The following is a 27,437-nucleotide window of genomic DNA, read 5'->3' as shown; positions in this document are numbered from 1 at the left end:
GCAGCCTACCAGGTTCCTCCATCCATGGGATTTGCCAGGCAAGAGTATTGGAGTGGGGTGCCCTGTAAAGTAATTAGCCTCCAGTTAAAATTTTTTTTAAAAAAAGGATTAAAAAAAAACAAAACTGCAACTTCCATCTTTATAGTCTATATCTTAATACAACAGTAATTGTTACAGAATGCAAATATATGAAATGTACTCAGAAATGAATACCTTTCTCCAATTCAGTCAACTGACTCTGAATTTTAATTAGTCCAATTAAAAATAATCAGCAACAATGAGAATAAATGACTTCATATAGTGTCAATACTTGAAATAAATTTTTAAAAACCTCAGATTCTAGAGTTAATCAGATATGTCCTAAGACCTTTTTAAAAAATCAAACTATTTGATTCCTAAGCACCAAGAAGAGGATACTTAAAAAAACAAGGTCTCTCCCAAAAAGGTGTTAAAACTGATGTGTGGAAATTTCTGTATCAGTGAGGATACAAAAATCATTCCAGAGAAGTACAGAATAGCCAAAACAATATTCGAGAAAAGAGCTTAAAAAACACAAGTCAGAAGCCCTGGTCATTCCAACTGTCAGCTGTATAAACTGGACCATATCCAGTTTCCTCTTGTGGTGGTGGTGGTTTTGTTGCTAAGTTGTTTCCAACTCTTGCGATACCATGGCCTGTAGCCTGCCAGGCTTCTCTGTCCATGGAATTCTCCAGGCAAGAATACTGGAGTGCACTGCCATTTCCCGACTCAGGGATAGAACTCAGGTCTCTTACACTGCAGGCGGATTCTCTACTGACTGAGCCACAGTAAAGTGAAAGCCACTCAGTCGTGTCCAACTCTGCGACCCCTTGGACTATACAATCCATGGAATTCTCCAGGCCAGAATATTAGAAAGGCAGCCTTTCCCAACCCAGGGACTGAACCCAGGTCTCCCACATTGCAGGCAGATTCTTTACCAACTAAGCCACAGGGGAAAGACTCTGAGCTACCAGGGAAGTATCAGTTTCCTCTTAGAGGTTCTCAAAGTGGTTTTGGGAAATGGGGTAATATACACCCTGTGACTTCACAGTTCTCTTGCAGACATTTTAATATGAAAAAATACTTTTTAAAAAAAGAAAGAAAAAAGTATGAAAATAGGTCTAAAGCAGATGGACTTTATAAATATAAGGAACTATTATTCATAAAGCAAGGTACACATCCTAAAATATACATTGGCATTCACATTTAAAAAGAAAAGAAAGTAATTGTTTTTTAAAGACATATGTCATCATAAATGCATTCATATTTTAAAATCTAATAAAGATCTCTTCTCACCTGCCCTTGACATTTCAGGGAAAAGATGGCTTAATTTCCTTCTCTGAAGATTTCCCCCTCACAGCTAAATAAATAAACAAGCCTAGTATTTACCAATATTATGTAAAAATGACTTATACCTGACAAGACATTTTTCATCTTATAAAATGAGAAAAGCATTGATTCCATGATTGATTGCAAAACAGAGTGTGAAAGGCAACCAGTGGACAGTCCAAACCCACACCAAGAGAAGGCCTCTGGTGGCGTCAACCATGCTAAGAATCTCTACCATTTTTTCAATTAAGCTTTATTAAGTGAATTTTTTGTTAATTAACTGTTTTAAAATGTCTGAAAAAAGTAATTCCCAGGCAGTACATTAAGTTCTGTCCATTGTGTTAAGACCGTACAGTATGTTGCTACGTGGCTTCTCGATTTTATCAAAATTACATCTGCAAGAATGAAAACCATTTGTCTACATTTAAAATTCCTCATTTCTACAACTCAATATTTTTCCTTGATGTATTCTAAATGCCCTGGTAGAAATTATTTTGAAAAGAAACCATTAAAGGTATGCTAATGACTCTGAATTGTGACAGATGCTGTGGAAACAGGCCTGTTGGCTGCAGTGCAGCACCATTAACTATCTATCATAAAGTCCTCTGGACTTGCTCATTTATTACTGCTGTGCTGCTCAAGGGGGGGAAAAAGCAGCAAGAGTTTCTCTTTCTGAGGCAAAAATCATAAGGCACTCACTTATTCTAATGTCATGATCCCCACTGTTTATCTGCATGATAATTAGGAAAAACAGAAGTAGTGAAATATTGTTTTAACAATGTGATTGGAATTAAACCGCTGACAAGGCCAAGGAGAAATTCCATGTGCTTACTGACTGGTGGGTCTCCACCATGAGACACTCACTGCAGGGGAAACAAGGCCAGTTCCCCAGGAATGAAACAAGGAATGAACTGCCAGCCTCATAGGGTGGCACAAAGAGGAGAAGAATTTAGAAAGAGGTGATGTGAATGTGTCATTACTCTGAGAATTTACTGTCTGTGCTAAATAAGTTGCTTCAGGCGTGTCTGACTCTTTGCAATCCTATGGACTGTAGCCCACCAGGCTCCTCTGGCCATGAGATTCTCCAGGCAACATAGACGAGTGTATGGTCATTTTCTTCTCCAGAGGATCTTCCTGACCCAGGGATCGAACCCATGTCTCTGATGGCTCCTGCATTGGCAGGCAGGTTCTTTATCGCTAGTGCCACCTGGAAAGTATCTTCTGTCTACAGTCTGTTAGAATACTTGCTGATGACCCATTTTAAGGATAAACACTGATCTGGCCATTGTGGGAATCAAAACCTATAGCGTTACATTTTTACAAAGGGACTGTGTACTCACTAGCTCACAGGATCCTGCCAAGGAAGTTATAAGGAAAACACCATGTTGATTCTGGAATGGAGGAACTTGACGCCCAAAACTGAGGGGACTGGCTGAACAGCAAAGGCTCATTAGTTGAAGAGTTCAGAAGTCAGGTCTTCTCTCTCTAAAGCCATGGCTTTTTTCTCAAAGATCAAATAAGAATGAAGTGGCATGAAGGGGGAAGGGACAAGAGAGAAGGGTAAGAATGGTTTCTTTGAATCCTCACAAGAACAGGAAGATTATGACATCATAACATGTTCAATACAGATTTTATAATCATGCAACACGGAGGTGTGAAAATGTATGTAGGCACCGAGGCCTTGGCCTACCAATGAACAGCCCTTCTGCCACTGGGCTGACACCAAAGCTGTTCCAATCACAGGGCTGCTGCCGAGCGACAGTAAAAGGAGGAGGATGCCTTGCTTTTCTCATCCCATCATCAGCTGTTGACAATGAGGGCTGAGCAACAAGACACGTGCCCAGGTCCTGCCCTGTATATCTGAGTCCACTTGGGCACCTATATTGACAGGGGACTCTTGGTCAAGCTTGGGAACCTCCAGCTAGGATCACAGCTCTTCCTCTGACACCTGTATTCACAGTTGATAGAGAAAAGGAGGCTGGTGCAAATGTCACAGCTTTGTAAGTCATCTATAGATTATACAAGAGCAGGCAAAGGACAGGAGGTGTAGAAAGAATTAAACAATCCCTTCCAGGGAGGTAGTATCCAACCCAAGCAATTTTTAACTACACAAAGGAAACCACTCAAGACAGCCATAAATGGATGGATGAGAAGTACAGTTTCACAGATGTGAACACAATCAGCTCGTGCCATAGGTGCTGAGCATAGGTGTCTGACAAAAAGTGCTGTAATACCCCAGGCTCAAGAGTTAGTACTAACAACTTGCTACTACAGTCCAAATTACAGGCTGTGGGAAAGCCAAATGCTTATTATGCACAAAAAGACTCTAAGTGTCCACCTTTTCAGTAGACACTGGTCCCTAGGCACTAAGGAACAATGATAACAGATGCAAAATACTACGTCTTTAAGGAGACCTTTGAAGTGTTCTGAAGAGGTCTCCAAAGTCATCTATAAAGCAGAAGTCAATGTATCCATTCGTTATTTATTTTAGAACCATGTGGTAATAAACTTGGTATTATTATATATCCAGTGCCTCACTTCATTTTACCAATAGTTGCCTACTCTGGCCAATGAAAAGGACTCTTTCAATAAGTGTTTCATTTATATGTAAAAGCCCATGAACTAATGTCATCTAGACTCCATCAAAGAATTTGTCAGTGACACCTAGTCTCCGAAAAAACCTGATAGAGTCCTCTACTCTGTGTAACCTTCAGCAGCCTTACTAAGTGATTATCACCTTTTCAAATGCTTTCAATTTAACACACTGCCTGGAAGGAGTCAGGTGTAAGGAACACTGAAGATACCAAGCACAGCAGGTAGGAACAGGATGCTGTCACCAGCCTGCCTCAGCTGAGTTCCTCTCTCCACTGACACAACGGCCCAGGAGCCACAGCTCAACCGCCTTCCTGACTGCTCCCAGGGGCTTCCCTATGGTCAGTGCTCCACCTAACAGAACAGTCTTGCCATCTGGTTGACCAGAGCAGCCCTGAATGACCCCTAACTGACATTATCCCAAGATGAGGACTACTGGACAACCCAAAAGAGCCCGTTCACAGCCGAGCCTCCCTGGCCCTCACCTCTGCCCATTCACAAGAATCGTCTCCTGACAGATCTGCAAGAGGTTCCAGCAGGTCTGTGCCACTTCTGACATCTCTCGTTAACAGCACCAGAATGGAATATTCAGTAAGCACTACTGAGCTCCTACTGAGTGTAAATAAATCTCCATGTGGACAGGCAAGCATAAACGACATGGTTCCTCTTTGCCTCCCCCAACCCTACAACAAATTCACATTATAAAATGGGACATGAACACACACTTGACCATACCACTCTTTACTCAAACAGGGTCATACCTGGGGTGACCATACGTCCTGGCTTCCCTGGAACGTCCCAGCTTCTGTGTGCTGTCCTGAAAGAATCAATTAATGGTGTCTTCTTTCACCTTCTCTGTTTGGATGATAAATTATAGGGTTCACCCAACTCATAAAAAAAGCTATGAACAAAAAGTTTTGGAACTATGGAAAGGCTGTTATCACTCCTGAGCTAGAAACCAGAAAGGCTTTACAAAGACAACATTTATGCTGGGCTCTGAAATGAAGGGTGAAATTTAAATGAGGGGCTAAGAGTGGGTGGAGAAGTACAGGATGACATTCGGGCAGACACGGAGTCGGGCATGGGTGCCGTCAGCCTAACTAGCTTCTTTTCTAAGTGGTGGTCTATATTGCAGCCAACTGTAAGCTTCCTGAGAGCAAAGACTGCGTTCGCTCTTGTTTCTCCGGCTCCTGACACAGCACCAGGCACAGAGGATGTGCACACAGCCTACGGGCTGCTAATCACGGGCTGCTATTCAAACAATGAATCAAAGTAAGCGACACTGTGCCACCTATATCCCATTACACAGCTCTGCTGTTTCAAGAGGAAGATGATGGCCGGGGTACTAGCGCTTTTCACCGGCCCCACAGTTTCAGAGAATGTATAGGAAACACCTAGAGCTGGGAGAACCCAAGCCTCTGCAGTCACTGGGTCAGAAGTTATGGGGAGACAACCAACCAGAGACAAGGATTAATGAGAAGTGGCTGGGAGGTGACAGCAAGGGACAGTGCCAATACGTGCCACCTGAGCCCTCGCCTGTGCCACCTTGGGCATCTCAACAAAAAAGGAATGCTACCATGCTCAGAAACCAGAGGAACCCCCAGCTCTAGCCCCAGCTGCTCACAGGGCAGAGCTCCAACAAGCCACAAAATCCTGCCTAGGAAAGCCACAAGGGCAGCAGCAGTTCTTAAGAAAGAAGACTGACGTCCTCTTCCCACAGAGGAAGAATTTCTGCCTCCAGACCACCAACATCAACTTTTTCTCTTGAGTTTTTGACTTGCTGGCCCCCAGCATCACATGAGCTGACTCCTTAAAATAAATCAATCTTTATATGCGTACAGGCAAATATGTATGTCCACGCACACACCCTCAACTGGTTCTGTTTCTCTGGCGAACCCTAATACAGGTTTACCTAATCCTAAACCCAGTATTTGTATAGTGTTTAGTATTGGTATAGTTTAAAAGAATGTTTTCAAAAACTTTGTCATCTCATCCAATTATCAAACTTTTTCCAATTCAAATATAAAAGTTAAAATGCCCTGAGTAAGTTACTTAAAAAAAAAAACAACAAGAGGTTATATTACAGCATCAAATACTAAGTTAAATATTTTTATTCCCTTAGGATTAACTCCCTTTCTCCCTAATCTGTAACTTTTCAGACACAGTTTCAGACAATTCCTAATTAATATAAATTCAATAAGGGCAGGCATTATTGTTTGTTTTGTTTTGATGTATCCCCAGTACATAAACCAGTGCCTAGAATATAGTAGGTTCTAAATAATACCTGAATGCAAATGCAAATGACATACACACACAAACACACACACAGGTGTGTGTGTGTATATATATATATATATATGTACATATATATATATATATATATGAAGGAAAAGCAAATAGGAGACGTTCACTCTTGCTAAATCAATGGGCACTGGTTGTGATGGGCAAGCTATGTTTTAAATTACTGTAACAGCTCTGCTCTAATTCCACATAAGTACAACATAATCTCATGATCATACAATGAGAACTACCCATGACCATTATTCACTGTATTCAATGACTGCATTCCTGCCTCTTTGTTTCAAGGTAACAACAGGAAGAGATCAGTGACATTTACTCCCTATCTCAGTAGTCATAACAGTGGCCTTGAAGATAATTGACAAATACCATGGGCCTTTCCCCCATTATTTAAGAGAAACTATGGGAGAGGCATCAGTTTCATTTTCTAGGAAGCTATAACATTAATCTCTACCCAGATACGTGAGGCTCTTAGGCAAGGAGATACGCACACAGAAAGGGCAGTTGAGAAAACTGCAGCATATAAAGGAAAGACAGCAGAGGTGATGATACCAGAGAAACACGTGTCCGCCTCACCCTGCTCAAGAGCTGTCCGTCCCAAATGCCCTCTGTGCCTGGCTTACGCCGCAGGGAGGCTGCCCATCCGCAGGGAGGCTTCTATTCTTCCAGCCAGCCCAAGCTTGCAGAAAGATTCCTGACGTTTTTGTTCTCTGATCTGCAATCCTGGGAGCCTATCTGAAAAAGGATCACTGACGAAGAGGAAAATCATCCTGAAGAGAGATTTAAGTGCTGGTCCTCACTCCATCACTCTGTCCGTGACGGCCCCGGGCCTTGCTCTTCCCCCTAGAAGAGGGGGTCGCTAGGCAGGGGATTTCTACCATCTCCTCAAGTTCTACCAGGAAGTTACAGTGATCACAAGAGATGACTGTGCCTCCATCTACACCACAGCTGACTGGTCTCTGAGAAAGGACAAGACAAAGGAGCTCAAACCCCAAGAGCGGGCTCTGAGCAGGACTAGGGAATGGCCGCAGCACTATGAGCGTAAGGCTCCCATGTCAAGAGCCATGCTTTCCAGAGCGCACGCTTCTCGGGCTCGCTTTATTCAATGACATCTGGGAGAAGAGAGGCCCAACTTGGCACATGGCATCGGGGCTGTGACTGAACACAGCATCAAGCCACCTGTCAAAAAGCCCCAGTGAAGAATTAACTAGTTTTGTGAACTTAGTATTGCACATTTCGAAGCCTCGTTTGCTAACAGGCCCCGAAGTTTCAAGACTTCCAAATCAACTCAAAGGCCAAATCATCACTTTAAAATAAGAACTACACTTGCTAAGAAGAGGCATGCGGGACCTCCCGCCAAGACGAGTGCCTTCTGCAGGCCATTGGAAGCCAAATCAAAATCAGAGGGTTACTTGATGAATTTCACTACCTGAAAGTATCCAGGCACGAAACTAAGACAGCTACCGTTAAGGACCTGCACAAGAGGCCAGCATCCGCCAGGGCCAGACAACTGTGAGACCAGGGCTGCACTGAGACGGACTCAAGAATCGCTTGTCTCTTCAAATCATTTCTTTCCTTTTATATATACAACTTCATAAATCTTTCTGTCTTTATATAAAAAGTACTAAGTAATTACTGAAAATATGTATTTTGTGCTGCTGCTTCTGCCGCTAAGTCACTTCAGTCGTGTCCGATTCTGTGTGACCCCATAGACAGCAGACCACCAGGCTCCCCTGTCCCTGGGATTCTCCAGGCAAGAACACTGGAGTGGGTTGCCATTTCCTTCTCCAATGCATGAAAGTGAAAAGTGAAAGGGAAGTCGCTCAGTCGTGTCCGACTCTTCGAGGCCCCATGGACTGCAGCCTACCAGGCTCCTCCGTCCATGGGATTTTCCAGGCAAGAGTACTGGAGTGGGGTGCCATTGCCTTCTCCGATTTTGTGCTATATATAAGTAAATGTAGTCAAGACAATCAGGTAAACCAGAAAATGTTTGAAACATATATAAGGAAAAAGAAATATTAAAAAAACCCCACAAACCTATACCAAGCTTTCTGTCCTTGCAGATATACAAATAATAAAGAGCATACTGATTTTTATTCTACTGCACATCACATTGTAAACAAGTCCCATGACATTAAATAATCTTTTTAAAACTTTAAAGACTGAAAAAAAATCAAGATTGACATATTCTTTCTTTAGACGTGTTAATATATTCAATCAGTGACAGGCAAGTCTTGTTCTGGAGTCAGAGTATGTTTTGAACTTTATTTAAGACAACTATTTCTCCCCTGTTTCTAAGTTACTGAAAGAAGACTCCCCTGCATTAATACAACTGGACAGACCTCCCTGTCCAGTTAAAACCCTTAGGTTTTATAAAACCTCCATGATGACACAGTGGCAATGAAACACACTACCTCATCATGGACGCTGGGAAGGAGGAGGAGGTGTGGCCCTCTTCCCCAAATACCAGCTAGCATCCTTTGTGCCCAGGTAACAGACATGTCTATCAGCAGTGGTCAAACTGAACATCCAGCACTTCTCCCCCTTAATGAGAAAGGGAGGGAAATAAGAATTCCAGATCAACTGAGACAAGGCTGAGGTGATGTCAAATCAGTGTAAAGTGTATTTTGGGATAGGCATAACCTGGCAACAACATCACGTCACTACTCTGTCTACATGAGAGACAAGTAGTAAGTCCCCCCCTCCACTAGGTTACACACACACGACAAGCTTTTGTCAACCCCCTGCAACGTCTACACTACAAATCTAGGAAACAGCTCCCAAAGCCTTGTATCAAACTGTGGACACCTTAAGAACATCCCCTTAATACACAGCAGCCTGTTACTTGTCCATGTCCCATCTACAGTGACATGGGGACAGGAATGTCTATTGTACAGCTTCTCTCAGATGACAGACGTTAATAGAAATGCATGGATGGATTTACAGCAGGCATGGATCAATTTCGAGTTATTTTACAATTATTGATTAGGGAACTCAAACAGTCTTTGCTACCCGCCAGACAAAAAGCTAAATCCACCTCCCCTCTTCATAAATCCTGAGAAAAAGCCAAAGGAACTGAAAACTGATGTATTCGGGAAACAAAGCATGCCAAGACAAGATTATAACCAACTCAAAGCTGAGAATCAAGTAACAAATGTATCTCCAGAACAGAGCTTGAGAAGCTGGCATTCTTGGCAAGCCACCCTCGCTGGCAGCAGCGTAACCTTTGTTGCGATCGGAACTGACGGGAGGCTTTTTCACTTCAAGTTAAAAGATTTCTGTCAGGGTGAACATATTTTAATCCCCCGCGTGCATTTGTCCCATGTCACTGACAAGGACAAAACCTGACTACTTCAAGTGTCTGCTTTTGTTGTGTCAGTCTAGGGGCCTATGGACATGTTCCCAAGGCTCGCAGAAAAGGAAAAAATAAACTCCGAGGAGAGAGGAGACGAAGGGTGGGGGGTGGGGGGGGGGCAATGTTATAATATACACATGGAGCATATGCGGAGCTATAGATATATCTTGGAAATGGTGATCTCCAAGATGGGGATACATGGTGAAAACATGCTGCATCCTACAGGAGGATATTATTTAGAACTTGTTCTTTTTGATGCCTTCGGGGTTGGAACTGAGCCAGTTTCTTCATAATATACTGGGTTCCTCAGGGAGTTTTAAAAAAAAAAGTCTAAAGCACCAAGACATTCTCCTGATCCCCATTCATGGCAGGAAATGATGGGAACATTCCAAAAACGCCACCATCCATGGGCAGGAAATTTAAAATGGGATGGGGTGGGGTGGGAGGGCATTAGGAAAGGAAGGAAAATTATGTCAGGCAAGGGCGAGGTAGAGATATGATAGTCATATTAAAAAATAACAAATGACTTTTAATGAGTTAAAAAGTAAATAGGAAATAAATGGAAAATAAAGTAAGCATTTGAAAAGATGAAGCCTTGATCTTAGGTAGCAGAAGGGTTTAATCCACTATAATACATAAATTTAAGGCATTTAATAGTCATTTTTTAAAGGCATAAAGTAGATCAACTTCTGTACCTTTTAATAGTGTATATGTATTTATACACAGGAGGGGGCAGGAAGAGAAGGGGACGACAGAGGATGAGATGGCTGGATGGCATCACCGACTCGATGGACGTGAGTCTCAGTGAACTCCGGGAGTTGGTGATGGACAGGGAGGCCTGGCGTGCTGCGATTCATGGGGTCGCCAAGAGTCGGACATGACTGAGCGACTGAACTGAACTGATAAATGTATTTTAATTACTTTATTTTGCTAACAAAGGTCTGAATTTTCATTGTAAGCCAATAAACACGTATTAGCAAAAAGATTCCACCTTCTCATATCCAAGAAAAGGACACCTCTCATGTTGATCCTTTCAAAACACAAGAACTCCTAACAGCATTTATACTGTGCCTACAGCTAAATCACTTCTACTAATCAGAGTAAGTTTTCAGTAACAAAAATCCAATTTAACCAAGGAAACAGAAGCTTTTAACTTTAACTATTTTTCTTTGTTTTAAATGGGCTATTTTTATTAACTATAGAAAATTAAAATAGATGTGACTCTTGGAATTGGTAACCTATTCATAAAACAAAATTACTTAGGATGTACAAAAAGTCAATTTATAAGTATATAGAACTTTGCATTCTCTAAGAACTCCTGTATTTATATATTTATTCATCAAGGTAACAGACTTGAAAGAAAAGTACATTCACAACCTTGTCCTCGTTTTAAACACATGGAACAAAGGGCATAAAGAAAAAAAAGCAATTTGCCTAAAATTACATGGAACAGTACCTGGGGGGTGGTGCTGGTGGTGGGGTGTGGAAAGAAGGCTATTTCTGATAAAATTACTCTTCAAAAAACTCTCCAGAGAAGTAGGAAAACACTTTACTCTCTAATTATTTTTAATGATACAACTTGGATGCCTGCTACATTTCAAAGACACAGAATCTACACAGATCTTGGTGAAGGCATTTGTTTTAGTTTGGGTTCATAAAAGAAAATATCCAAAACAATTGTTCCTTCACCCACAACACAGAACACCAATCCATATGTCTGCATGAAATTCTTTACCTCTTTTCATCCATTCTACTTTCGTCTAAAACTCTAGCAACGACGGCAAGAATTCATTAACTCAGGTTAGCACGGTATCTGCCTAGATCCTATTACTCGCAAATCACGTTAAAAATGTTTTAAGACACGATAACTACATACATGGAATATATGGCCCAAGAATGTATCCTTTTCCAGGAGGAGAATTTGCTATGAGGAACATTATTGAAATTGTGGTTAAAAATTAAAACACTACACCCATGTTAAACTTGTTGATTCTGACGAGTGCACTTGCTTACATAAGAAACACACTAATTTTAAGGTATAGAAATGTAAGGGGGCAACTGGCACAGTGTGTGTACCCCACACTCCAGCGGTCTTGAAGACGTGCGTGTGTGCTTGCACATATGTGCGTGTGTGTAGACTGTACAAGAAAAACCTGTGGAGGATCTTCATTCTGAATTTTCCTAAAGTTCAGTGAAAACACAGAACACACAAGTGAATCTGCTTCATGAGTGACGAAACACTGTTAACATATGTCACACTGACTCTTAAGAATTATCTGCTGCAGCAAGTCTATGCCTATTCTCAAGCATCATCCCGCCAGGCTAATGCATCATTACCTTTCTTTCACCTGTACTTTTCTTTCAAGTCTGTTACCTTGATGAATAAATATATAAATACAGGAGTTCTTAGAGAATGCAAAGTTCTGTATACTTATAAATTGACTTTTCATAAAGTAACAGAAAAATAATTGAATTGTCTTTTATCTCCCCTGCAAATAAAAAGTTAACAACAACAACAACAACAAAAACGAAGCTTCTGCCTTTATATATCGATGTTCTGAGGGCAAAGGAATAATTGCTACAAACCAAGTCCTTTTGTATCTCTATCAACCACTCCCCGACCAGAACAGAACACACCACAGCAAACATTTTTTAAAAATAAGCCCACTCAAAAAAAAAACTCTATAAAAGTACATAAAAACACTTCATTTAACCAGTATCCTTTGCAACGCAGATTCACAGGTGAGAATTTTTCTGGACTACTGAGAAACTATTTCAATTCACAATGGCCTAGATGGAAACTTTAGTTGCAATGTGTATTACTACATTCAATGCTCTTAAACAGACTGTCAACCCCCAACAGTGTTATGATTATGCATATGATACTTATTTCACAGGCAGGAGCACACCAGGCCTATGGCCATGGCTGCCGGCCTCTCCGATGCGTAGGCCCACCACGCTGTGATGTTTTAGTCCTGTGTGCGCTCACCATACGTGTGGCTTCTGGATGCCTGTTTTCATTTATGTCCATGTGCCTGTCCCTCAAAGTCCTCTCACCCTTTCTACAGTGGGACCAAGGCCAACACGGTGGGGCCAATTCACTTCCGGCTAAGAACACATTCAGGCTGGCAAGAAGGCTGGAGTGGGTTGCCATCTCCTCCTCCAGGGGATCCTTCCAACCCAGGGATCCCACCCAGGTCTTCTGTATTGCAGGCAGACTCTTTACTATTTGAGCCACCAGGGAAGGTCCCCCTCACACCAAAAAAAAAAAAAAAAAAAAGTAATAATAACTAAATTTGCTCAACTGTGCCCCAAATAAGATCACTGAGGCAGCGGAGGTCCAATCTGCAGCACTGGCTGTTACGTTGTGCACACTTTAGGTTTCCAATCCCTTAGAAACAGGAATGACTGGCTGTCCTACTTCTATCAAGCATTTATTAACACCAAATAAGACGCTGGACTTGAAAGGTCTTGGTTAAACAAAGAACATGAGAAACAAGTACCAAGTGTTTTCGCTGTGGTGCTGATTTATTAACAAAGGCCGTGAGCACTATGGCACAATCTAGAAATACTCCGTGACTCACTTTGGTTTCAGAGTTATGGTTCCAGGCCATCAGCCAGCTGTGTTCCTGAGAATCAGACAGGTTAAGGAAAAGAAAAGGATCAACTCTTAACGCCTGAACAGAAATGTACACAAATAGGTTTATAATAATCTCCAATAAAACTGGCCCTGTGACACTGACTTGTGTTCTTTCTTATCAGGAGATTATTAAACACAAATCTGGAATTAAATTTACAGTGTTTTAAACAGGCAGAGAGTATTGAAACACACAGCTAAGTACAGAACCTCGTAGCCATGTGTCATGCAAGATGGAAGAACTGGCAGAAGTTTGCTAGAAAACTCCTCCAAACTTAATCTCAACCAATTTCTATGACAATGAAGACATCTGATAAGTTTACCACCAGTAATCATAAATTATTGGTGCTGATCATTCCATTTTATTTTTTTTGAAAACCGCTTGGTGGCTGAGGAAATCATATTCTGCCTGGGGCTATGTAGCTTACCTCGAATTATTTCAGAATCATCTAAAATGACTCATTTTTCTATTAAAATGATGAATGAGCTAAATGAGGTATGTAATAAATACTGCAGGTTTGCAAACAGATTCCTGCTCTCTAGAGAATGCAGGCCTTACTTCATTTGGTAATTCTGCCCCTTGGTATTTTCAGGAGAAGTCATCCTTAAAATATAGTTAGTAAAGAAAATGGTGGAGAGAGCCACAATGGAACAAAATGTTGAATGTCTTTATGGTGAAGGGAATAACCCCAGGCTCCATAAAACTAAACCCTTATACCCACCAAAGCAGGGCACAGTTCAAAACATCAAGAAACACAGAAAGAACATACCTCAGTCCCATTTAGGAATCATATCTGCCCAATAAAGGCAGGAATACATAAAAGAAGTAAACACACAGTGATTCCAGAATGTTCAGCGCTGTGAAGACCTTAATGTCAGTGAGCAAAACCGAAGCACACCTCACTCCTCCGTGGTGTGTCACCTAGTAAACACTACTGCTCTTCAGTTTACTACTGCATTCACCAAACCAGAGGTCCACGTCCCACAGGTGGAAAGCAGTTCTCCACGGCTGTACGAGAACTGACAGTCCTCAGGCCTGCCAGGGAGACAGGCCGAAAAGGATGCTTCTGAACAAAACCGAGCCCATCGGCCTTAGAGTCTCATTCAAAACAATGCGCAAAGCACTCCTCTTTGGGATTTGGAAGGATTGATGGAGTTCATTATGTTTCTGTTCAACTTTTAATCTGTCACAGGTTAAAGCAAATACTGAGGGCCATATTTCTCAGCCTCTTCAGTAGGAAAAGAGATTATGATGTCAGTTTAATAACATTCCAAGGCCCTAATGACAGTTCATCTCAGACCAGGCAGTGAAGCAAATAAGTTAACAATAAATGCCAGGGCACTATAAAGAGATGGAATTATAACCAACCATTTGCACCTTAGTTACCTATGGATTTTTACTCAGTGCTCTCCATACCTCACCTTGACACCCATAATGACCCAACTGATGGGATGTCAATAAGCTATTTATGGCAGGGTGACCACATATGACACCACTCAACAGGAGTTGCCCTGAGCCAACCACTGTGCAAGCAACTTGATGAATTTGCAAAGTGCATTTAGAATGACAATATGACAGCACCTTTTAAGCAGAGGTGCTCCTTATAGCTGTCTTTAAGTACAACTACTTGTTGACAAGAACATCAACTGCATTTTCCTCAGATCCTCTCTAATCCTTCTGTCAACAGGTCACACAAACTGTGATAGTTCCTTGGGGAAAAAATGCAACACCAGCAAACTGCAGTCACCTGTACAATGTGCTCACTGGACAGACTCACCAGCCTTGACAGTGAGATTTAATCTCCACTTTCAGAACAATGTTCAGCCATTCTCTCCTCCAGGCCCCCCAGTATCTGCTCAGCATGACAAGAGGCTTCTCTCGGACTAGATGGTAATGTTACGAGCCTGTGTATTCCTGCAAATCCTGATGAGGAAAGAGTCTGACCACATACATTTGAGAAATACATTCATCTGGTTAAGACACTCCAGCATTCTTACCTGAAAAATCCCATGGACAGAGGAGCCTGGCGGGCTACAGTCCATGGAGTTGCAAAGAGTCGGACATGACTGAGTGCACACACACACACACACACACACACACACACGCACGCACGCAATGCTGAAATCTGCAACAGTAATCCTATTCTTTCTGGGCTCTTAACATAAAGATGAGGCTGGCATACTGAGACAAAACCTGTTTCTCTTTTTCTACTACTGTGGCAAAAAAAAGGTACCAAGATCTGGCCTGGCATTCCATGGAATATCTGACTAAAAATCTCTTCCTAATAATTTCTCCACAGGACTGTATGCATTTCAGCTGACAACAGCGTGCTGCTTTAACACACACAGGAGGCAAAGATCACACCAGAAAACAAAGCACACGAGGGAGAAGACAGGAGATGGAGGCTTTGTCCTGGCCTGCTGAATTCAAATATTTACACAGGAGGCAAATGATGCTGCACGCCTCTGCTCCCACCTGTCCCGAGGGCTGCTGCCCTTTAAATTTCCTGGTCAGATAGGAACTGAGTGAGAGACAGGAAGAAATGGGCTTGCAGACAGATCCTAGGTCCCATTCTCACCAGTAACACCGAGGAAATTATCTTATGCCTAAATGGCTTAAATTTCTGACACAGAACAGAAATTCAGTATTTAAACAGTCCTCAAAAGTGAAAGCTCAAAGTCATTAACTTCATTTTTAGCATTCAAAGCAAACTAATACTCCATGCATGTCAGAACAATTGGGGATTCGTGTCTATAGCAAGAAAAACCAGCCCAGGGCATATATAATCAGAGGGAGTGTGTTAATAGAGATTATAACTGAAGTACTAAATTGCACCACAAAAAAGACCAAATTTTTTTTTTTTAAAGGATTAAGTGTCCAACAAAAGAACCCAGGATAACTGCTGCTACACTGCAGCTTCATTCACCTGGTTAATTTTAATGACACTAAAAGCCCCAAGTGATCACTCTTAACTTTCTTCAACCCAAAACTTTTGAACATGAACCCTGTTGATCATTTCAAAATTACAACCCCAATGGTAACCTCTGCTCTTGGGAAGACCCTCACTTATATACTTGGGCAGCAGCAGTATTCTTTTCTACTTCCTTTAGTCATTTTCTTCCAGCCCCAAATTCAAACCTTTTTCTCTTTAACCACGAAATTTCAACTGTCACAGTTTGAAGCACAAATAAAACACAGAAGTGAAAGCACAAAGCACAAAATTAATCAATTCTTCTTGATTGCTTCACTAGTGCATTTCAGACAAAAGGGAAACTGGGGATAAAAAGTGACATTTTGGAGAAAGAGTAACTTAAATTTGCAAAAACTAAATTTATGCATTCACTTACCCTAATTTTTTGTGCTTTTTTCTAAACACTATGAGGTTTTACAAATTCAAAAATGTTACCAGCAGAAAAAAAAAAAATCCAAGTTAAGAATGACCTTCCCCACCCAGCTTATACTTGACTGAAGAAGGCAGACTCAGGAAGAGAGATCAAATCTAATCTATCTTCGCACCCCCAGCAACTGATGTGACCTAGCACACACCAGGTGTTCCATAAACATGTGATGGTGGGGACCACAGAAAAGAATGATCTCTTTCCATTCATTCCCTCCTCTAGTCCATCTTGCACCCTTCACTACACAACTATCAAAATGCCGTCTAACCACTGCACTTCAAACCTTTGCATGTATACAGTCCAGCGGTCTCTGGATTGCATACATGTGCCTCGTGATTTTAGCTCTGCCAACTTCTTCTGCCTCATCTCTCAACACTCCTCACCCTTTACTTCCCACTCATTAGCTCCTGTGGTGTTCCAGTGCCCCCAGGCTTCCATGCTTTACTGGCAAATACTGTAGGCTGGACCATCCCTACTCCTTAACCACACAGGCAATTCCTACTCAAACATTCCACTCTGGTATCATGTCTCTAGGAAATCTTTTCTCATCTTCCCTACTTCCTCTCCTCCCATTTCCAAAACCTGCTGCTGCTGCTACTGCTGCTAAGTCGCTTCAGTCGTGTCCGACTCTGTGCGACCCCATAGACGGCAGCCCACCAGGCTCCTCTGTCCCTGGGATTCTCCAGGCAAGAATACTGGAGTGCGTTGCCATTTCCTTCTCCAATGCATGAAAGCGAAAAACGAAAGGGAAGTCGCTCAGTAGTGTCTGACTCTTAGCGACCCCATGGACTGCAGCCTACCAGGCTCCTCTGTCCATGGGATTTTCCAGGCAAGAGTCCTGGAGTGGGGTGCCATTGCCTTCTCCTTCCACAACCTGAGTAGACTCAATTCCTCACTTATGAAATCGGCAAGCATTTATTGACTCTCTACTCTTTGCCAGGCTCCAGTACGTATTAGGCTCTCAAATGTGTGTGAACGAATGAATGCAGATACAAAATGGTTACAAGAAAGTCAGTCTCTGCTTTCACTGAAGTGAGAATTCTCATAAGGATATAAGTAGCAAGGCTCTATCACAGATTTGGCACTTTTTAACATTATTTTTCATGTATCTGTCTCCCACACTGCAGTGTGAATTCCTTACGGATTTTGTCTTTTTCACTCATATAGCCACAGTATCCAGCACCACGTTTTTCATATAGTAAGCACTCAATAAAACATCTGCCCAAAAAATGCAGGAAACTCTTTCACATTTAGCTTTATAAGCTCCAAAATATTTAAGCAACTATTTCTTTAAGTAAATTGTGGCTTCAAGTTTAGATTCAAAAACAAAGAAGAAAAATACTACAGTTCTGTGGTTGTAAAAAGAAATGACTAATGTCAAACCAGCACAGTTTAATACAACAGAAAGGAGGAGTGAAACAAAATGTTAACTGGCATTTAAAAAAAATGTAAATGCAAAGTCCTTATTCTTTAATTTAAAAAAAATTAATGACACAGCAAATATTAGGTTTAGATGTACAGGCTCTCAGAGATACACAAATGTCAAGTCACATTAACTTTCAGGTTTCCCAGCTTACTCCTTTTAATCGCTCTTTCTTTACAGAGTTGCTCTCCTGCTCCTAAGCCACAGTCCTTTCATGTGAATTTTAGTTAACATTTTCAAGCAGATAAAATTATCAGGGAAGTTCTTTCCCAAAACCTCTGGGTAGAATCAGCTGATAAAAATGCTGGTCCCTGTCCATGAGAGGTAGAGGGTGAGGGACTGGTAAGCTCTTCTTGAATCGAGAGCAGGACCCGTGGCTTCTCCAGCTACCACAATCCTTCCAAAAAGGAAAGTTTTCATCTGATCCTATTTTAAAACTTCAACAACAGGGCCATCATGACTTTGCCTTTCAGAGAGCTTCAATAAAGCTAGCTGCTACAACAACTGTGGGAAGAAACGGCCTGGACTCGCATCTAAGGAGACAGCAATCTAAATGTCAACCGTGTGTGGGCGGAGGATGGGAAGGGGGAAGAGGAGTTTTATTCGCAGCACCAACAAGGCGTCAGTTTGGGGTTTTTATCCTTCCCCCTAGTTCTACTGAAAGACAGCTTTCCAATTCCTTCCAATGTGTGAAATCCAACCTTTACTCTCTTGCTGGCTGCAATATTTGGATTCTAAATAAAAAGGAAGACACCAACGTTTGGCCATCACTCAACAGAGTCCCATATACTGGGGTTAAGAATGGCAGCCGTGGGGGTCCAGCACTCAGCAGAACAACGCTAATGGTCCTGGGTGACTCTCACACGAGTCACGGGTTCTGAGGACGCCACTGCCACAGCCTGGGGATCGAGGCACTGATGGACGACACAGACTTGAAGTCGTGTCCCCAGCACACGTCCTACAGGATGGGGAGATGCAGACTCTGTGTACATGGCGGGCGGGGGCGGAGGGGCAGAAGGAAGTTTACACCCCCTGAACATGAACTATACACGCAGCAATGCTAGTTCCTTAGGCATCTCCTTTACACCATTTTCATAAGGTGTAATTATGGTAAAATACACATAATCTAAAACTTACCATCTTAATAACTAGAAGTGTATAGTTTCAGAGTATAAAGTGCATTCAGACTGCTGCAAAACCAATCTCCAGAACTCTTTTCACCCTGCAAAACTAAGACTCCAGACCCATTAGAAAGGGCTCATCACTCTTCCTTCCACTCAGCCCCTTGAGACCACCCTGCTGCCTTCTGTCTCTGAATGTGACTAGATGCTTCACACGATCGGAATCACACAGTATTTACCTTTCTGTGACTGGTTTATTTCACTTAGCATAATGTCCACAAGGTTCATCTAAATTGCATGATACGTTAGAATTTCCCTCCTTTTAAAGGCTGAGTAACACTCCATCGTATGTATATGACAATTTTGTTTATGCATTAATCTACTGAGGAACACATAGATTTCTTCCACCTCTTGGCTATTATGAATAATGTTGCAATGGACATTGATATATCTCTTCAATGTCCTGCTTTTAGTTCTTCACGATACTGGATGCTTGGGGCTAGTGCACTGGGATGACCCTGAGGGATGGTATGGGGAGGGAGGAGGGAGGAGGGTTCAGGATGGGGAACACATGCATACCTGTGGCGGATTCATTTTGATATTTAGCAAAACTAATACAATTATGTAAAGTTTAAAAATAAAATTAAAAAAAAAAAAGAACCAGAAGAGTGGGGCCTCCCAGGTGGCTCAAGCAGTAAAGAACAACAAAATTCATCTGCCAATGCAGGAGCCACGGGAAATGCAGGTTCGATCCCTGGGTGGGGAAGATCCCTTGGAGGAGGAAATGGCAAGCCACTCCAGTATTCTTGCCTGGAGAATCCCAAGGACAGTCCATGGGGTTGCAAAGAGTCAGACATGACTGAGGGACTGAGCATGCACACATGCCAGAAGAGTGGACTGCTGAATCATAGGATGATTCTAGTTTTACTTTTCTTGAGGAACCACCATACTATTTTCCAAAGTGACTGTACCATTTTACATTCTCAGAACATCCTTGCCAATACTTGTTACTGTCTTTAAAAAAAAAAAAAAAAAACCTTTTATTTTGTATTGGGTAGGGCCAATTAACAATGTTGTCATAGTTTCAGCTGAACAGTGATGGGACTCAGCCATACATATTCATGTATCCACTCTCCTCTAAATCTCCACTCCATCCAGGCTGCCACAAAACATTGACAGTTCCCTCAGATACCTTACTGGTAACCTTAACCACAGTCATCCTAACACATAAGATGATTCCTTAGTAACTTTAAACGTTTATGCCTGTATTATTTTAATAATTAGAGGAAAATTCAGTGAAATACACTCAACCATTAAAAGGAATCATGCAAATACATATTTATTGGTATAGAAAGGCCTTAAATAGTCTAAATATTTTTCAATATGAAAGTTACTATAAGAGTTACATAAAACTACATATACTACTATCTGTTTGGAGAAATACAAATATACATATTAACATAAATGTTTAATACAGACTTAGTGCAATGCGAAAAGGAATATAAAACAATAAACCAGAAAGTTAATAGTAATTATCTCTGGATAATGGTAATCTAATTGATTTTATTGTTTTGTATTTATTTCCTGATCTTTACCCAACAAATATGCATGTCTTCTGTAATCATGAGTAACAACAATAAAGGTGATAACATGGTAAATCACTTGGGAGTCACCAGGTACCCAAACTGCTGTAGGCAGCCATGTTGTTGTGGCCAAGAACTACACTTAAATATCTGAGAATCCTCAAGCCAGAACAGGAGCCTCTGGATCAACTATAATGCTATTGCATAAATTCTACTTTTAGTCCCAACGTCCTTTGAGGACTCTGTTTGGCCAATTCATGACAGATGCTGAAATTAAGGAGCTGTCAGTAATTTGCCACCCCTGACTCCAGAATCAATAAAGAAGAGATCTGCAAAAAAGAATATGTAATGCCAACTTCTTATGTTTAACCTAAAAACAAAAATATATAGATAGGAAATAGAGAGGATTTATAAGGTACAAGGAAAATATGTGCTGAAGATACACTGCTCCAACCCAACTACATTACATAATATTCTAGTTACTGTGACTTAAGAAATTTTTCTTTATTTTCACATTTCTTGTGAAAACTCTCTTTTTATGCCTTCTCATGTGCAAGTGTGTTTAATGAGTTTTTTTTTTTTAATCTTAATCTTGCTTATCTCCCTGAAATAAAAGAACAAGGTAACATGTTCAAATTTAGACCAAAAGAAGTAGAGAAAAGAATGCTTCAAAGAGAAGAGGCAAAAGCTGGGACACAAATAAAAATGAGAACCAAGGGGTCCTCTGCCCACTAGAAACCTCGAAGCTTGCTCCGCAACCCCCACCCGCCACCCTCCACCACAAGCACTATTAAACTCTCTCCTCTCCATCCCTGGCCTTCCAATTGGGAGGCTGTAACATTCATGGGAATGACCCTTAACGCATGGGCCCGACATGTTTTCAACTTCCCCAAAAAACCCTAAAACTCAGGAGCACAACAGATGTCATAATTCAATTCCTCAATATCTAACGCTTTTAATTCTGAAATTAACCCCATTCACAACGAATGACTCCATCCACATCTCTAGGCCTCAGTTCCACTCAATGTGTGTGTCCTCACAGGGACGCTGGCCAGACCCTAGACCTTCCTTTCTTAGTCCATCACCTCTGTTCTGGTTTACTGCCCACCCATGTAGCCTGGATCCTGAATTAGTCACTGAAGAAATGGATTCAGTACACAATGGCTTCCTATTTTCTCTACTGGCAACTGGTCGTAGGTTAGCCTCTCAAAGAAAGGACCAAGAGAAAGAACAGGAGAGAACAGAAACTGACTCTTTTCTGATTAATTGGTAACAATCCCCAGCTGCCTGCTGGACTAGGGACATCCCCTGAGTCTTACATCCCAAGCTCTCCGCTATATGGTTACATTTCTCTCTCCAATGAGTTCCCAACCATATTCCATTGAGAAGACAGGGAAATGACATGAGGGTTTCCAGGAAGGCTAAAGTGAGCACTGAGTAGTCAGGACCCCAGGCTTCACCCAGAACAGCTCCACTTTTATTTACCAACAGGAAGATGTCCAACCAATCATGTTGCATGCACAAGACACTACTGTTCAGCCATTAAAAACCACATTGTCGTGATATAAAGAGTATGTTCATGATGTAAACACTGTGTACAGCACTATCCAAAGTCTTCAATAGGTAACAGACCTAGGAATAGAAACTGTCTAGAGGGAAACACCTTGGGGTGAACCATGGTTATGTGAGAGTGGCAGGTTTACGGGTGCCTCTTAAATTTTCTGCTACTAATAGTCATTTTTAAACATATTTATGTAATATTTAAATTTCTAAAAAAATATTTTCTTTGAAAAAATTATTTCCTTTCTTATAAAAAATGGTTCCCCTTTTCTGAAGTCCAGAAAGTGACGGATCAAACGTTACTCACCTCCGCGGGAGTCTTCCCAGCTAGAATCTGGTGGCTGCCAGCAAGGACAGAACTAAGCTAGGCTCTCACCCCAGAGGTTTCAAATACAACTCGGGTGGGAACAAGCAAACAATATCCCTCAGGTAAGATGCCTGCGTCTCTGTGTTGATCTTTTCTTCAATAACTCTCATTACACCTGCCTTAGAGTCCTTGATGGCTAACCTCAGCGAAGTGTCAACCACTTATAAAAGGCAAAGATTAAGAAAATCTAAGCAAAGAGAGCATGAATATCATCCACACTGGGAGTTGGCAAGCTTCTCCCAAACATCAGCGGTTTCCTTGTAGACAAGACCTTCCCACTAAATCTTTCATGCTCACCAGGTGCTTTGCCTTTGCACGCTCCTCCTCATTTGATATCCTCTCACGAAGGATAGCTCTGGTCAACTGCTCGTTGGCAAAAGCCTTCTCTGCATCGAGTTCTTTGCTTTGCTTCAGTCTGAAAAGACAACAAAGTTCTAACTTAGAAAAAATATATATTTTAATAGTTGACATCATGTGCTTAATGGAATACTTAAATAAAAATATAGAAACAACCACAAAGTTAGTAGCTGAAGTCATCTTGGCCTAAAATTTATCAATAGCAGGTATATTTTCTAATAAATCCTCATGCACCCTTTATCCAAGCATTTAAAAGAAGAGAATTCAAATATACCAAGAGGCTAATCAATCTAACTGCTAAATTAGTTTTCACTAAGTTCTTCTTATGTCAAATTGAAATCTGCCCAACTAAATATTCTATCCCTGGTGACTCCATCTGCCCTCTGGAGATAGAAGTAATACATCTAATTAACAAGTCATCTATAAGACAAATATTTGAAGGTAACCATCATCCTCCCATCCAAACTGAGTCCGCTATTTATTGACTCTATGCGAGGCACTGTGCGAGGCACAGCACTGACAAGGACCAGCCCCTGATCTCATGGACCTGACATCACCGCAAGAAATACAAACACTATTAAAAGATCTTTCCTCCCCGTGACTCTCTCATTTCCCAACAATCTTTATCTGCAAAAATGGCCAGACCTTTCAGGAGCAGGGCTCCTCACTTGTGGGATGACTCCCAATTTGCCCCTTAGCTCCAAACTAAATATTAACACTGCAGATGCGGTCCAGCAGAGTAAGACAGCGGAACCTCACCTCCCAAGATTCCCAACCAACACTAATTCTACTAATGAAGCACCTGACTGCATCGGGTCTATCAACCTCATCACACAATTAGATCATACTAAGCTGCGATCCACTTCAACCTCTCTCCTGTGCATGACAAAGATGTGCCTGGGCCCATAAAGGTTCTCAGTAATCACTGAGCGAGAGTACATTTTAGGCTAATCTCATGGACAAAGATTTTGATTGCCTTTTCTTCTTTGAGAGAAAAATCCCTCTATACCATCGTATCCCTGAAGTTATAAGTGATGCTATAAAAAGAAAAAGCAAAATTGGTATGTTGGTATAAGTGAAATTCTGAGTGCAATCTACTTCGTAAGTGGGAATGATGAGAACCAAATTGAACTCAATACTAGTCTATCAAATTTCAGTTTTAAAAAGGATTCTTGAAAAGAAAAGAAAACTTTTGGTTACTAGTTTTAAATTGCTGTATCACCTTGATACTCTGAAATTCTCACAAATCGATTCTAACAGATAAAATCAGTTTGTAAAATACATTCCAAAGTGATAATGCTTTTCCGCCTAAAAATTAAACCTGTGTAAACTTATGTCTTGAATAAAGATAAATAACAGAGGCAAATATACTTTTACCCAAATAAATCCTGGAGTTATATAAAAGGAAAGCAACATGAGAAACAAAATGGTCCCCATAAGGACAGCATGCAGACAACTGCTGAAGTTACTGTAGCAGATCAGAAAACAAGGTACATAAAGCATTTCTACCAGCCTATCACTTGTAAGCAAAAGGCATTACTTAGATGACAAGTGAGGTGGAAACGAAAAATAAAAATGACTATAATTTACAGATCACCTGCTTGTATGCAAACACTGTGCCAGGCACTTTATATACACACCTAAAACTAGTGTGAAATTCAGTTTTCATTATTAGTTCTTGGACATAAAGTGAGTTCTACATAACTAAAGCTTCTCAAAATTTCCACAATTGGTATATCAAATTTTAAAGTATTATTCACTTTAATAACATTTTTTCTGAGTTTACTTGCATATGGCATAAGTTTTAACTATAAATGGAGTTAAAAGTAGCTCAACTTTGGAAATATAAAGTTCAGCAAGTTAATGAAAAATGAAGCAATAACATAAGCGCAAAAGTCTTCAATGTTATAATAAAAAAAAAAATAAAGATTATTCAGCTTGCAATATCTAATACCAATCCTGAGTCTAAACCAAGGCTCTACCACTTACTAGTTGAGTGTAGTTAACCTCCCTGGTCCTGTTATTCTCATGAGTAAAATAGACTGGTATTAACACCTACCTTACAGAATTCGATACACAAAAGCACTGAGTACAAAGCCTGTGACACAGTAAGCACTCAGTGCATTAGGTGAGGAGCAGTAATAACAATAGTACCCACCATGGGATCAGGAATACAGAAGCAGCAGTTATTTTCTGAAAAGAAGGAACTCTCCACATTCATTAAATATACCATAACTATATTGCCAGGAAAATTATCAATAACCTCAGATATGCAGATGACACCACCCTCATGGCAGAAAGTGAAGAGGAACTCAAAAGCCTCTTGATGAAAGTGAAAGTGGAGAGTGAAAAAGTTGGCTTAAAGCTCAACATTCAGAAAACAAAGATCATGGCATCCGGTCCCATCACTTCATGGGAGATAGATGGGGAAACAGTGGAAACAGTGTCAGACTTTATTTTTCTGGGCTCCAAAATCACTGCAGATGGTGACTGCAGCTATGAAATTAAAAGACGCTTACTCCTTGGAAGGAAAATTATGACCAACCTAGATAGCATATTCAAAAGCAGAGACATTACTTTGCCAACAAAGGTTCATCTAGTCAAGGCTATGGTTTTTCCTGTGGTCACGTATGGATGTGAGAGTTGGACTGTGAAGAAGGCTGAGCGCCGAAGAATTGATGCTTTTGAACTGTGGTGTTGGAGAAGACTCTTGAGAGTCCCTTGGACTGCAAGGAGATCCAACCAGTCCATTCTGAAGGAGATCAGCCCTGGGATTTCTTTGGAAGGAATGATGCTGAAGCTGAAACTCCCAGTACTTTGGCCACCTCATGCGTAGAGTTGACTCATTGGAAAAGACTCTGATGCTGGGAGGGATTGGGGGCAGGAAGAGAAGGGGACGACAGAGGATGAGATGGTTGGATGGCATCACTGACTCGATGGACGTGAGTCTGAGTGAACTCCGGGAGTTGGTGATGGACAGGGAGGCCTGGCGTGCTGTGATTCATGGGGTTGCAAAGAGTTGGACATGACTGAACGACTGATCTGATCTGATCTGATCTATCGCTTGGTCCTCTCCAGCTTTTTTCCCCAATTCTTCAATGTTCTGCTTTATTTTTATGATCAAGCACCTTTAACAAGTAAATCGACTATAATGACTCTAGTAGCCCCCTCCTTGCACATGTTCCTTTCTTTGTTTCCCATAAGGGCAAGGATCTGGTTTGCTTTTTTCCACTGCTATATACCCAGTGCTAAACACTGCCAGCCCCACACCACAAGTGCTCACAAAATACTTGAGTATATGCATGAATGAATGAGTGGCATATTTCCAACTCATTGGAAAATAGAAAACAAGCTGCAGAAAATAGAGGACTGGGGGACTTATGAAACTAGACACAACAATATGATTATCTCAATAGATGCAGAGAAAGCCTTTGACAAAATTCAACATCCATTTATGATAAGAACTCTCCAGAAAGCAGGAATAGAAGGAACATACCTCAACATAATAAAAGCTATATATGACAAACCCACAGCAAACATTATCCTCAATGGTGAAAAATTGAAAGCATTTCCTCTAAAGTCACGAACAAGACAAGGGTGCCCACTTTCACCATTACTATTCCACATAGTTTTGGAAGTTTTGGCCACAGCAATCAGAGCAGAAAAAGAAATAAAAGGAATCCAAATTGGAAAAGAAGAAGTAAAACTCTCACTATTTGCAGATGACATGATCCTCTACATAGAAAACCCTAAAGACTCCACCAGAAAATTACTAGAACTAATCAATGATTATAGAAAAGTTGCAGGATATAAAATCAACACACAGAAATCCCTTGCATTCCTATACACTAATAATGAGAAAACTGAAAGAGAAATTAAGGAAACAATTCCATTCACCATTGCAACGAAGAGAATAAAATATTTAGGAATATATCTACCTAAAGAAACTAAAGACCTATATATAGAAAACTATAAAACACTGGTGAAAGAAATCAAAGAGGACACTAATAGATGGAGAAATATACCATGTTCATGGATTGGAAGAATCAATATACTGAAAATGAGTATACTACCCAAAGCAATTTATAGATTCAATGCAATCCCTATCAAGCTACCAATGGTATTCTTCACAGAGCTAGAACAAGTAATTTCACAATTTGTATGGAAATACAAAAAACCTCGAATAGCCAAAGCGATCTTGAGAAAGAAGAATGGAACTGGAGGAATCAACCTACCTGACTTCAGGCTCTATTACAAAGCCACAGTTATCAAGACAGTATGGTACTGGCACAAAGACAGAAATATTGATCAATGGAACAAAACAGAAAGCCCAGAGATAAATCCACGCACATATGGACACCTTATCTTTGACAAAGGAGGCAAGAATATACAATGGAT

The 27,437-nt window shown here is 41.0% G+C and overlaps 1 protein-coding gene and 1 long non-coding RNA gene across 3 annotated transcripts in view; both read right to left on the bottom strand.

The window, feature by feature from the left end:
* The window catches only part of LOC147373784 (uncharacterized), an 84,058-nt gene extending 61,086 nt beyond the window's left edge, over positions 1-22,972 (bottom strand). Inside the window, exon 1 of the long non-coding RNA XR_015162076.1 lies at positions 10-22,972. This is a non-coding gene — a long non-coding RNA (uncharacterized LOC147373784). The remainder of the gene's footprint in view (positions 1-9) is intronic.
* The window catches only part of CHCHD3 (coiled-coil-helix-coiled-coil-helix domain containing 3), a 293,301-nt gene that overhangs the window by 165,265 nt on the left and 100,599 nt on the right, over positions 1-27,437 (bottom strand). For both annotated transcript variants that reach the window (XM_086395587.1, XM_086395588.1), the window contains exon 4: positions 22,980-23,097. In XM_086395587.1, the coding sequence (XP_086251713.1) occupies positions 22,980-23,097 (118 nt within the window). The remainder of the gene's footprint in view (positions 1-22,979; positions 23,098-27,437) is intronic.

This window comes from Bos grunniens, chromosome 4 (genome assembly GCF_055505025.1).
Source record: "Bos grunniens cultivar Pamir isolate PY7600 chromosome 4, Bosgru_T2T1.0, whole genome shotgun sequence".
NCBI lineage: Eukaryota > Metazoa > Chordata > Mammalia > Artiodactyla > Bovidae > Bos > Bos grunniens.
The sequence above is the reverse complement of the archived record's forward strand: the minus strand, read 5'-3'. Positions and strand labels throughout refer to the sequence as shown.